This window comes from Falco naumanni, chromosome 13 (genome assembly GCF_017639655.2).
Source record: "Falco naumanni isolate bFalNau1 chromosome 13, bFalNau1.pat, whole genome shotgun sequence".
NCBI lineage: Eukaryota > Metazoa > Chordata > Aves > Falconiformes > Falconidae > Falco > Falco naumanni.
In genome coordinates this window covers 500,259-512,531 of record NC_054066.1, presented here as the reverse complement: position 1 = coordinate 512,531, position 12,273 = coordinate 500,259, and the positions used below count along the sequence as shown (strand labels likewise).

Below are 12,273 nucleotides of genomic sequence, written 5' to 3'. Positions count from 1 at the left end.
CCGAGCCGGTGGCAGTTACAAAAATACTCTCTAGAGGTGTAAGGGTGGGTTAAGGGGCATCAATGTGCTCGGGGGGGGGGTCCTCAGGGTCGCCAGCGTGGGCCCCGCAGCCAGGCCAGGTCACAAAGCCACTTTCCCAGAGGAAATCCGCTGGTGAAGGCGCTCGTCCAACGGGACGTATCTCCCCAGCTTCAGATCCAAGAAATAGAGGCGGTCGGAGGTCTGCTGCGGGTCGAAGCCTTCCCGCTGCAGGCGCGTTTTCTGGATCTTAAAGGTACCTGGGGACGGAGAAACGGAGAAATCAAAGCGGGAAGCCTGCCCACGTGCGGCTTTGCCAGCCATTCCCAACGGGAAAGGACCCAGGAAACGGCTGGGAAAGGGGACACCGAGCGCGGCAGCCTGGCGGGGGCACAGGGGAGACCTGTGGGGCCCACAGGCCGGGGGTTTCACCTTGGGACCTGCTTTTATATATATTTTTTTTTTATTTGATATGTGCTTTTATATGCACTTTTTTACCTTTAGATGTATTTTTATTTACTTCTTTTTATCTTTGAATATACTTTTATATGTTTTTTTACCTCTATACCTATTTTTGTATTATTTTACCTTTGAATATATTTTTGTATATTTTCTTTACGTCTGTACGTATTTTTATACTTTTTTTTTTACCTTTGTATATATATTTATGTGGGTTTTTTTACCTTTCTATGTTTCTTTTTTTTTACCTCTGTGTATATTTTTACGTATTTTTTTACCTCTGTGTATATTTTTACGTATTTTTTTACCTCTGTGTATATTTTTACGTATTTTTTTACCTCTGTGTATATTTTTACGTATTTTTTTACCTCTGTGTATATTTTTACGTATTTTTTTACCTCTGTGTATATTTTTACGTATTTTTTTACCTCTGTATGTGTTTTTATATATATAAATATATTTGTTTAAAGTGCCTTTTTTTCTTTCTCCAAGGGCCCAGAAGTAGCTGGTTCCTTGTTTAGGACCCAACGACGAGCACCATTTTTGCCAGCCGCGTTCCTGCACCCGCTGCGCCGCCATTCCACCCCGAAGCCGGCGGCCAGGATCCGCTGGGATCCGAACATTCCCGGAGCAGCCGGTCCCCGATACCTGTGGTGTCAACCTGGGGCAGGAGCCGGAGAAAGACGGGCCGGGCGTAGGAAGGCAACACCTTCTGCAGCTCCTGGTACAGCATGTTGGGGTTCACTTTAGCCTTGGGATCTGCGATCGCTGCCATCCCGGCTTTGCCCTCCACCCCTGAAACGCCAGAGCAGAGTGTGGGTGGCAGCGGGACGTGCCCAGCCGATGCGAAGCGCCAATGTGCCGAGGAAAACCTGGTTTGACGCCCGAAGCTCCGAGCCCCACTCCCCCTGAGCGCTCCCACGTGCCGCCGCACCTGGCACTTCCACCCCGTACACCGCCACGTCCGTCTGGTTCAGGATGTGACTCAGCGTTCCTTCCACCTCTGTGGTGGAGACGTTCTCCCCTCGCCAGCGGAAGGTGTCCCCGCTGCGGTCTCTGAAGTACATGTAGCCCAGCTCATCCATCACCAGCACGTCTCCTGCGAGCGGGGAAGAGGAGACACCAAATAAAAAGTCACCTCAGGACCCGAGTTTGTCAGCGCTCAGCACCGCTGCACCGCCCCCACGTGCTGTTCCCCTCCCCCCAGGGGGGTATTTGGTGGCTCCGCACTGCCCTGCCCCGCGCCTCCGCGTCATGGAAGGAACGGGAGCTGGGACAAACGCCTCTCCAAAAAGTTCATTTCTTATCTGATCCCGTGCAGCCCAACAGCTGCTCAACAGCTCAAAGCACTAACACCTCTGCTCCACTCCAAGGAAAAAACCCCACACTGGGGTCTCTCGAGACCCCCTGCGCGGGGGGCAGCCCGCGGGCCGTACCGGACAGGTATGCCTGGTCCCCTTTCCGCAGGACGTTGTAAGCGATCTTCTTGTTGGTGGCGCTCTCACTGACGTAGCCATCAAAGCGGCGCAGGGGATCCTGCTGATTGATCTGACCGACCAGTAATCCCGGCTCTCCTGTGGGAAATGAGCAAGGCGACGACGACGTGTCACAACGAGCTCAACGCTGTGCCCACCAAAAGACGTTCGGTCACCAAACTGACGTGTCGTCGGATGAAAGAACCGGCAGGGAAAACCTGGCCGCAACACCAGAACCCCCCAAAACCAGCCACAGCTGTCACGGACGAGGGGTTTCCGAACAAAAAGCTGCGATTATTTATGGGGGCTGAGGCTCACCGGGGCGACAGGGGATGCAGAGCCCACTGGCATCCCGGATCAGCTCCATTGTGTCCTCATTCACCTTCACCAAACGGATGGGATAAACGTTGGGCAAAATCCGACTGTTGAAGCCACAGGCACCGACCTTCCAGAAGAGGGAAAAAAAAAAAAACCAAAAAACCCACAGAACGATTTAGGTCTTGCATCATTGCCCTCTGGAAATCCCAGTCTTCCCTCCCTTTCCATTCAACAGGAAAAATTCAGCCAAAACAAAACATTTCCATGGGTTTTTGGTGCGTTCCCACCTCCATCACCGGCCAGGAAGGCAGCAGAAGCACCCTCCTTCCCGTGTGGCCCCCCCAGGGGCGGCGGGGTCCCCCCACCTTTCCATCCAGGTTGGCGATGCTGCAGTTACACTCGGTGGCACCGTAGAATTCCCCGATCTGCTTAATTCGGAAGCGCTTTGTGAACTCCTCCCAGATGGTGGGTCTCAGGCCGTTGCCCACCGCCAGCCGCACGCAGTGCTGGGTTTCTGACTCTCGGACCGGCTGGTTCAGGAGGTACCTGCAGATTTCCCCGATATACTGAATAATCTGAAGCAGTAAACACAAAAACACAGCTCAGGCTTCGGGCGGCGTTTACTGCGCCCTGGAGAAAGCTGACAGCGAGGCCACCGGTGTCGGTGTGCCCCACGGAATCGGATGCGCCGGGTGCTTTGATAAACCGCGAGCAGCCACGAGTTCAGGTCACAGAAGGGGCGGAGGGGGAGAAGTTCCTGCCCTCGGGAACCCGCACGGGAGGGATCCTGCAGTGGGAAAACACATGAACGATGCCCTCGTGCTGGAAGATCCCCAGAAAGACGAGGGGAACCAACTGCAAAGCACGGTTCGGGGGGGAGATCCAGTTACTGGCTGTAGTACCGCTGGCGGGGGAAGGGCTGGATGCATACAGGGAGAGAAATCTGCTTAAATTAGAATGTAACGCTGACGGGGGGGGGGGGGGGGGGGGGGGGGGGGAGTTGGGGTGTTTGTTTACTGGCTACGAGCTGCCCAGAGAATTCCTGCGCAGGGATTCCTAACACGGACACAAGCTGGCAGAGCCCTCCTGCTACAGCGACGGGCGCAAATGCATGTTTTAAAGGCCACAAGTTTTTAAATCTCCACAACTCCCAAATCAGGGCGGGAGGCAACGTCGGGTGTTGGACTCAGAGAGGCCTCTGACAGCGTTTCGCACAGGATTCGCCCAGAGAATGGCTGGGCCCAATGCGCCGCGGCCAGAGCTGAACCCTGCTGGTGGGTGGGCACCGGGGCAGCCCCCTTCCCTGCCCATACCCACAATCCGCTCGAGGGGATCGAGTGCTCCCTTTGTCGGAGTGTGGATCTGCCCCAAGGTGGATGGGCCCAGAGGTTCAACTGGGCTCCGGGATGGGTCCTGCACCTGGGTCACAACCACCCCCCGAGGTGGAGGAGCTGCCTGGGGGGCTGCCTGGCGGCCAGCAATGTGCCCAGGTGGCCCAGAGGGCCAGCAGCAGCCTGGCTTGTGTCAGACACAGTGTGGCCAGCAGGACCAGGGTGGCCATCGTCCCCCTGTGCTCAGCGCTGGGGCGGCCGCACCTTGGATCCCATGGTCAGCATTGGGCCCCTTACTCCAGGAGGGGATGTGGAGGGGCTGGAGCGTGTCCAGAGGTGGGCAGCGGGGCTGGGGAAGGGGCTGGGGGGGTCCCACTTGGAGAAAAAGTGGGGAGGGGAAGATCCTCGCTCCCTGCGGCTGCCTGAGGGGGGGCAGCAGCAAGGTGGGGGTCGGGCTTTTCCCCCACACGATGGGATATGGCCTCAAGTCGCACCCGGGGGGGGGGGGGGCTTAGGTCGGATTTTCAGGAAAATTCCTCCACCTGGAGGGATGTCCAGCACCGAACGGGCTGCCCGGGGAAGCTGTGGCGGCACCGGCCGGGGAGGGATTTAGAGGACGTGCAGCCACGGCACTGAGGGACGCGGTGGCCTCGGCAGCGCCAGGTGAACAGTTGGACTCGATAACCCCAGAGGTCTTCCGTGACCTCAACAACTCTGTGATTCTCAGATGGATCAAAGACCTTTTCCAAAACCCTGTGCGCCCAACGCGGCAGCGCTGCCACCTCGATACCTGATTAGGGGCAGGGAATTATCGGGACACGAGTAACAAAAGCAGCGAAGCGGGCGCTGAGCACTGCAGGCAGACCGCGGAGCCCTCACCGTGCATCTGTATTTGGCGCAGTCATCCCAGAAGCGGCTGGCCGAGAACTTCTTCCTGATCACCACCGTCAGGCCATGGATCAAACACTGCCCCACTCCCATGATGTTACCTGGAAAACAAGGATCACGCGGCTGCTCCGGCTCCGTCACCGGCCAGGACGCGCGGCAGGGGCAGGAGGCGGCCGGCGCCTCGTCGCCACGGGGCAGGACGCTCACCCGCCGAGTGGTAGAGGGGGAGGCAGTTGTAGAGAACGTCCTCGGGGCGCATCCTGTAGGCGTAGTAACCGAAGGCAGCGATACGGTAATACCTGCGGGGATGCAGCGCACTGAGCGGGCGCCGCGGGCATGAAACGCCCCAGGAGGGAAGCGCCCGCTGCACTTCTCACCTGCTGTGCACCACTATGGCGGCTTTGGGCATCCCGGTGGTTCCCGATGTGTAGATGTAGAAGAGCCGATCTGGAACAGAACGAGGCGTCGGGCAGCTGCCTGGGAACCCCCGCGGGGTTTCTTTTGCCTCCCAGGCTCCGTCCGCAGCGGAGGGTGACGCAAAGGTGGAGCTGCAGCCATGGGGAGAACCCGGAGGGCGGCTGCAGGACCGCGCGTGGACGGCTCCACGTGAACGGGCCCGGCGCTGGCTCAGCTCTCCCGGCCGGGCGTTGCGCCAAACCAACCAAGAAGAAAAGTCTCAACCGGTGGCTGACGGCAGGGCAGAGGCATCCAACTCCCAGATCAAAAAACAGAACCCAAAGGGAGGGAAAACTCCGCGGCACCGTTCCCCTCACCACAGACGAAGCCACCCACCTTGGGCACTCTTAGCTGTCCCAGAGCAGGACACACAGAGGCAGTGGGAATCCTCCCGGCCTCCCCCCGCACCCCAACCCACCGACCCTCGTCCTCGCCATGGGCGAGGAAAGGTTCTAGTGGCAGCCGAGCGCGGCAGAAGCAGCAGATTGATGCACCGAGTGACGCCAGTGAAGCGCAGAGCGAGTCCTGGCCGGCCACATCCTGGCGGCCGCTCGCCCTGCGCAGAAGGGCTCTCACACTGGGATGATTGTTTTTTTTTTTCCCTCCCTTTTTTCTTCTACTTTGAGCCCAAACTGGGCTGATTTAATCCCTCCGCCTCACTTCATTTTCTCATTTGGCTGTCCCCCAGCCCTGCTCTCCCACAGCGCGCCGAGAAATAAAACCTGCTGATAAATTTACCATCTAAACCTTTGTCCAGAATCTGCGTCGGGGGCGATTTCGACGCGCTGCTCAGCAGCGGATCGAGGTGTCTGGTCTCTGCGGGAACGACGCCCGGGTTGTAGTCACCGGAGCAGAATTTTGCCATGTTCTTGCCCAGCATCCCATTCACCTCAGCTATTGCTGCACGACAAAATCACTTTTGCCACCAACCGAACGGAACGCTCTGGGAATAATCCCCAAAACCGCGGAAGGGCCTGAAGAACCAGCGATTCTTTTAAAACACTTTTGTGACGTCTGCGCAGGTACTGGCTGTGCCAGTGCGCTCGGGCTGAGCCCTCCGCAAAAACACATCACGAAACTGCCTCCCCCCCCCCCGACCATGCCGTCTGGAACGGGTTTGAGGAGATGATTCAGAATCGCAAACCCACCAGATCGAACGATAACCGACGCAACAGCTCATTAAAGAGAAGCGGGGAGGTATTTAAAGGCAGCACTCGCTGACAAACCCACCCCGCGACAGAAAGCGCGGTGGCAAGGGCAGCAGCACAGCAAAAAAGAACGCGCTTGGTGGAGCCCTGAGGCCGCTCCGTTGCATCCCACGCAGCGCGAATGGGCAGGCCAGCTCAGCTTGGGCACCGCGAAATCAGGAAGACACCAGCAGATGAAATTGAGCTCTGGCCACAGCGCCTCCACGGGCCTCAGGCACCAGGAGGGGGGAGATTTACCGTCTTCCCTGGCTCTCGACGCAGCTTTTGGGGTTTGGTTTTGATCGCCCCTCTGGGCTGAGCTTTTGCGAGCTCTGCCTCGCTCAGGAGCGAGCGAAGAGCTCAAGCGGTGCCCGGCTGCGGGCTCACCTGGAGTCAGCTCCCCCCCGAAGATCACGGCCTTGGCGCCCGACGTCGTCACGCAATAAAGCAGAGAATCGGCGCGCAGGTTGAAGTTGATGAGAGCCGCCTCGACGCCGATTTTTGCCATCCCCAGCCAAAGCCCGACGAACTCGGGGCGGCTCTCCATGAAGATGGCAATGACGTCTCCCGGCTGGTAGCCCTGCTGGTGGAAGTAGTTGGCCACGGCGTTGGAATACTCGTCCAGCCTCCGGAAGGTCCACTGCTCACCGGTGGCTTCGTAAATCAGGGCTACTTTGTCCGGGTGGCGGCGGACGACAGCCTGGAACATCTTGGGGACGGTGCTTTTGGCTTTTTGATGCCGTCGCAGCTTGTACTTGACGCGTAACAGCACGGAGAGGCCGCTGCGGCAAAGAAAAAGAGTGTCAGTGGCGGAATCCGGGGGTCCCAGCGAGGAGGGACGTGGGTGGGGCGGCCGCGGCATTGCCTTGAACCCGGGGCCAGCCGGTGCCGTGATGCACCGCGGGCGTCACAACATCGCATGGCACGTGGCGCTGCGCTGGGACCCTCCACGTGCCACAACCCGGGGACCCACCTCCACCCCGATACTGATTCCATGAGCCCACAGAGAAGATTCAAACGAGTAAATTAAGTCTTTTAGGGAAAAAAATAATAATAATAATAAAAGATTTGGCAACGCAAGCGCTGCTTTTGCCCACAAAGGCAGCGACTATCCCCCATGGGATGCGTCTGTTCAGTGTCTTTGTGTCATTTCACACCGACAGCCTGGCCGCAGCCCCGGAGCCACAGATTTTAATAATTAATACTAATAACGATAATTACTCTTGGATGGCAAGCTCTGGAAAGCCAGCGGTGCCTTCGCAAGAAGGGAGTCGCTCTGTGGATGTTGTAAAAAGCAACCGAGAAACGAACGAACCGGGGCTGCTCGAACGAGGCTTTTGGGTGGTGTTTTTTTTTGGCCTCCCGTAATTTACATAATTGATTTATTTACAGAATTATTTTATCTACAGAATTATTTGAAGTCTCCGGGGCAGCAGCACTGAGCGGAGCCACCACCCGGTTACACCCGTTGAGTTGCCACCGTTCCCGCTGTCCCGGGGCAGCGACCTCCGGGGGTGCGGACCCCCTTCCCCCCCGCCCCCCCCCCCCCCCCCCGATAACGCAAATACAAAAATAAACGTTTCAAAACCAAACGTGTCGCTTCGAACCGGGGGCTGGGGGCCATTTCCCCACCCCCTACCCCGCATTAAAACACGGAATCGTGCGCGAGGAGGGTTGGGAAGAGCCCCCGGATCCCGGGAATGCCGTCTCGTGGCAGCGCCGGAGCCCCCGCAGAGCGGGGGGAGGGGAAGGGGGGGGAGGGGAAGGGGGGGGCGGCCCGGGTGCTGCTGGCAGCTGTCCCCGGCTCGCCGTGCCAGGGCGGAACAGAGCGGCTTTGTGGGGGCTCCGGGGAACCCCCAGCCCCTCCCCCCCACCTTCCTCCTCCCCCTCACTCTCCCCACTCCCACCCCCTCCCTCTCCTCCCCCCCCCCCGCTCCCACACCCTCCCCCCCCCTCCCCTCCCCCGCTCCCACACCCTCCCCCCCTCCCCTCCCCTCCGCCCCCCTCCCTCCTCCCCCTCTCCCCCCCCCCCGCCGCTTACAAGATGTCCCGCGGCGCCGTCCGGCACAGCAGCCGCAGCAGCCGCCAGCCGCCGGAGCCCAGGCAGAGCCCCAGCGCGGCCGCCAGGCTCCATGGCCAGGGCGCGCCCAGCAGCCGCAGCAGCCCCAGCGAGCCCAGCGCGGCGGCGCAGAGCCCCACCGGCCGCATGCTGCGGCGGGAGCGCCGGGCCGGGCCGCGCCGAGCCGGGCCGGGCCGCTCCGGGCCGCTCCGAGCCGCTTCTGCCCCGCCCAGCCGGGGGGCGGGCCGCCGGCAAACACAGAGCTGCTATTGGCCGAGCCGAGGCTCCCCGGCCTCGGATTGGGCGGCGTGGGGGAACGCCCACCGGGCGTCAGCGCGGCGCTGCGGAGGGGCGGGGCCGGAGGGACGGGGGGCGGGGCCGGAGGGACGGGGGGCGGGGCTGGGGGGGCCGCAGCGCTGCGGGGCCGGGCGAGGGGGACGGGTTCCCACGGCCCGGGCACGTACAGCCGGGACCCCACGGTCCCGGGACTCGCACACCGGGCACCCGCACACCCGGGACCTGCACACCGGGACCCCACGGCCCCGGGACCCGCACACCGGGCACCCGCACACCCGGGACCTGCACACCGGGATCCCACGCACCGGGATCCGCACGCCCGGGACCCGCACACCGGGATCTGAACACCGGGATCCCACGGTCTCGGGACCGGCACACCGGGGACCCGCACAGCCGGGATCCGCATATTGGGACCCTCACACCGGGACCCCACGGCCCCGGGATCAGTACACCGGGATCCGCACAGCGGGATCCCACGGTGCTGGGATCGGCACACCCGGGACCCGCACACCGGGAATCCGCACACCGGGATCTGCACACCGGGATCCGTGCACCGGGACCCCACGGCCCCGGGATCCGCACACCCGGGCCCACACGGCCCCAGCCCGGCCCGACACCCCCCGTTCCCACCGCCCGGGCCCGGCACCCCCGTTCTCACGGCCCCGGCGCGGCCCCGCCCTCCCCGCTTAAGCCGCTTACCGGCTGCTCTGGGAATCCGCGCTCAGTCCTACCGGAGGGCTGGGGAGCGCGCTCCGGGGCTGGGGAGGGGGCTCCGGTGGGTTCCAGGGCTGGGGAGCGCGCTCCGGGGCGGGGGAGGGGGCTCCGGTGGGTTCCAGGGCTGAGGAGGGGGCTCCAGTGTGCTCCGGGGCTGGGGAGGGGGCTCCAGGGGCTGGGGAGGGGGCTCCGGGTGGCTCCGGGGCTGGGGAGGGGGCTGTGTGTGGTTCCGGGGCTGGGGAGGGGGCTCCAGGGGGCTGGGGGGGGGGGGGGGCTCTTGGTGGCTCCAGGGGGCTGGGGAGGGGGCTCCGGGTTGCTCCAGGGCTGTGGAGAGGGCTCCAGGGGGCTGGGGAAGGGGCTCCGGGGCTGGGGAGGGGGCTCTGGGTGGCTCTGGGGCTAGGGAGGGGGCTCTGGGTGGCTCCGAGGCTGGGGAGGGGGCTCCAGGGCTGGGGAGGGGACTCTGGGTGGCTCCAGGGGGCTGGGCAGGGGGGCTCTGGGTGGTTCCGGGGCTGGGGAGGGGTCTCCATGGGTCTCCGCACCCCTTCCCCCCCCCCGCACCCTGACCCCTGGGCCTCCCCCAGCCATGGCCGCCCTCTTCGCTGGGCGGGTGCTGCTGACCGACCGGCAGCGGGAGCGGTTGGATTCGGAGCGGGAGCTGAGCCGGGCGCTGGACAACCGGGTGCTGCTGCTCTACTTCGGCCGGGCGCGCTGCCCGCGCTGCCGCCGCTTCGTCCCGCTGCTCCGCCGGTTCTTCGTGCGCTTGACGGACCCACGGCACGTGGTGCGCGCCGCGCAGCTGGCGCTGCTCTACGTCTCATGCGATGGGAGCGAGGAAGAGCAGGGAGCCTTCCTCCGCACCCTGCCGCGCCGCTGCCTGGCACTGCCCTTCGCAGACGCCTTCAAACGGTATGCGGCGACGCCGACGGCCCCAAAATATTTTCCGACTCGTTTTTTCCAAATGTTTTGCCTCGTATTCGGTCCCTGCCGGCGCCGTCAGCATCATCAGTTGATGGAAAAATCCGGAAAACTCTCGGGCTGTGCCTGTCTGCAAAGCAAAGATACTGCCTCGTCCCTCCATCCCGCTGTTTCACTGAGAGATATATATATATATCTCCCATTTATATATCCTGAGATAGATAGATACATATATCCCTATTTATATATCCTGATACACATGTATGTATCCCTATTTATGTATCCTGAGATACATATACATCCCTATTTATATATCCTGATATAGAGATATATATAACCCTATTTACATATCCTGATATATATATCTCCCTATTTATATATCCTGATATAGATATATATATCCCTATTTATATATCCTGATATAGATATATATATCCCTATTTATATATCCTGATATATATCTATATCCTGATATATATCTATATATCCCCATTTTTATATCCTGATATATACATATATATATCCTATTTATATATCCTGATATATATATCCCTATTTATATATCCTGAGATATATATCTATATCTATATCTCTCCCTATTTATATATCCTGATACCCATTTATCTATCCTGATGGATATTTATATATGCCCCTCTTATACCGCTCTATTTATAGCCCCTAAAGATGCCTCCGTCAGCCCCGCAGGCAGGACAGGGTGCGAACACCGGACGCAGCCAGGCGGATTGGAACTGCTGACGCATTTACTGTAACCTCATTAGCGACAGAACGAGCCGCAATTAATTGCAAGAATTATTCCCGGCTCTTTCACAGGGCCAGCCGGCGGGCGGTCACATTTGAAGCAGCTGGCGGTTGTTTGACCCCCGCTGTCCCGCATCGCCCGTCACCCGCGATCTGGCGCCCGCATCCCTGTTTACTGGCCCTGCAGAGATCCGCACGCTAATTAATTTGGGCAAATGAGCAAATTTTGTAGGGTGAACAGCATGGAGGACGATGCGTGTCCTGCCGGGTGGTGAGGATGAGGAGCACCGAGGACGATGCACGGCGAACCCTTCCCCATTTGAGGTTTGGGTTTTTTCCCCCTTGCAGGGAGCTGGAGCTGCGCTTCGCCGTGGCCGAGGTGCCCACCGTGGTGGTGCTGAAGCCCTCTGGGGAGGTGATCACCGCCAACGCCGTGGAGGAGATCCAGCGCGCCGGTCCTGCTTGCTTCCAAAACTGGCAGGAGGCTGCTGAGCTGGTGGATCGCAATTTTCTCTTGGCGGAGGATTTTGACAACTGGAGCAGGAGAAGCATCACTGATCCCATCCGCCGCCTCAAGTACAAGGTGGACGAGAAGGAGGAGGAGGAGGAGGAGGAGGAGGAGGAAGGCTAAGAGTTGTCTTAGCTCCGGGCTGAAGCGGCCGGGAACATCCCTTGGGCCACCATCCCTGCCTGGGATCTCCAGAACCTTAGAAGTCCACAAAACCCACGTTAATTTTCCAAAAAGTGAATTGTTTTAGGGCAAAATATGCTCTGTTCCCACTACTGCGAAAACGACAAACTGGGCAAACTGGAATTCTGTTCCCTTTCAGTCACCTTGGGCCATTTATTTACCAACAAAACCAGAAAAAAAGCACCCGTTGGAGACCAGCACTCAGCGAACCACTGGCTAACCAGCTGATAAAATTGATAGTAAAAAAACACATTAAATTTTTTATTTTTTTTTAAATTCTGTTGGAAAAAAAAAAAAAAAGCAAAACCAATCTGCTGTGAAGGCACAGAGAAACACCCGTGGGAAGAGAAGCCCTACGTCTCCCACCTCGTGCTGCTATTCCACCACCGTAAATCCACATCCCGGAGAAATCGACACAAAGCAGGGGGCGCCGGGGGCAGGGTCCCCGCTGCAGCCGCCCCGGTGACCCCGGTGACCTCCCGAGCGCCAGCCGGCTCTTTTATTTGCTTGTTTTCTTTTTATCTGCTTGTTTTCTTTTTGTCTGTTTTTTATCACTTTTTTCTTTTTGTCGCTTTATTCTTTTTGCCTGCTTTTTTCTTTCTGTCTGCTTTTTTCTTTCTGTTTTCTTTCTATCTGCTTTTTTCTTTTTATCACTTTATCTGCTTTTTCATCTGCTTTTTTCTTTTTATCTGTTTTCTTTCTATCC

The 12,273-nt window shown here is 59.2% G+C and overlaps 2 protein-coding genes across 3 annotated transcripts; one reads left to right on the top strand and one right to left on the bottom strand.

The window, feature by feature from the left end:
• Positions 1–6: 6 nt before the first annotated feature.
• Positions 7–8,394, bottom strand: SLC27A1 (solute carrier family 27 member 1). 2 transcript variants are annotated; one of them, XM_040613655.1, is made up of 12 exons: positions 8,174–8,394; positions 6,520–6,914; positions 5,684–5,845; positions 4,867–4,936; positions 4,697–4,749; positions 4,481–4,590; positions 2,636–2,845; positions 2,271–2,397; positions 1,914–2,051; positions 1,412–1,576; positions 1,126–1,272; positions 7–278 (listed from the first exon to the last, which is right to left on the bottom strand). In XM_040613655.1, exons 1-12 carry the CDS (start codon positions 8,338–8,340, stop codon positions 121–123), a joined length of 1,902 nt encoding a protein of 633 aa, XP_040469589.1. In that variant the 5' UTR covers positions 8,341–8,394; the 3' UTR covers positions 7–120. The 2 variants fall into 2 exon arrangements, with proteins under 2 accessions (XP_040469589.1, XP_040469588.1); XM_040613654.1 differs by having other exon boundaries at positions 4,697–4,788; positions 8,174–8,392.
• Positions 8,395–8,591: 197 nt separating this feature from the next.
• NXNL1 (nucleoredoxin like 1) lies at positions 8,592–12,153 on the top strand. Its single transcript, XM_040613446.1, has 3 exons — positions 8,592–9,263; positions 9,784–10,108; positions 11,225–12,153. The coding sequence occupies exons 2-3, from the start codon at positions 9,786–9,788 to the stop codon at positions 11,505–11,507; spliced, it is 606 nt and encodes a 201-aa protein (XP_040469380.1). The 5' UTR covers positions 8,592–9,263; positions 9,784–9,785; the 3' UTR covers positions 11,508–12,153.
• The last annotated feature ends 120 nt before the right edge of the window (positions 12,154–12,273 follow it).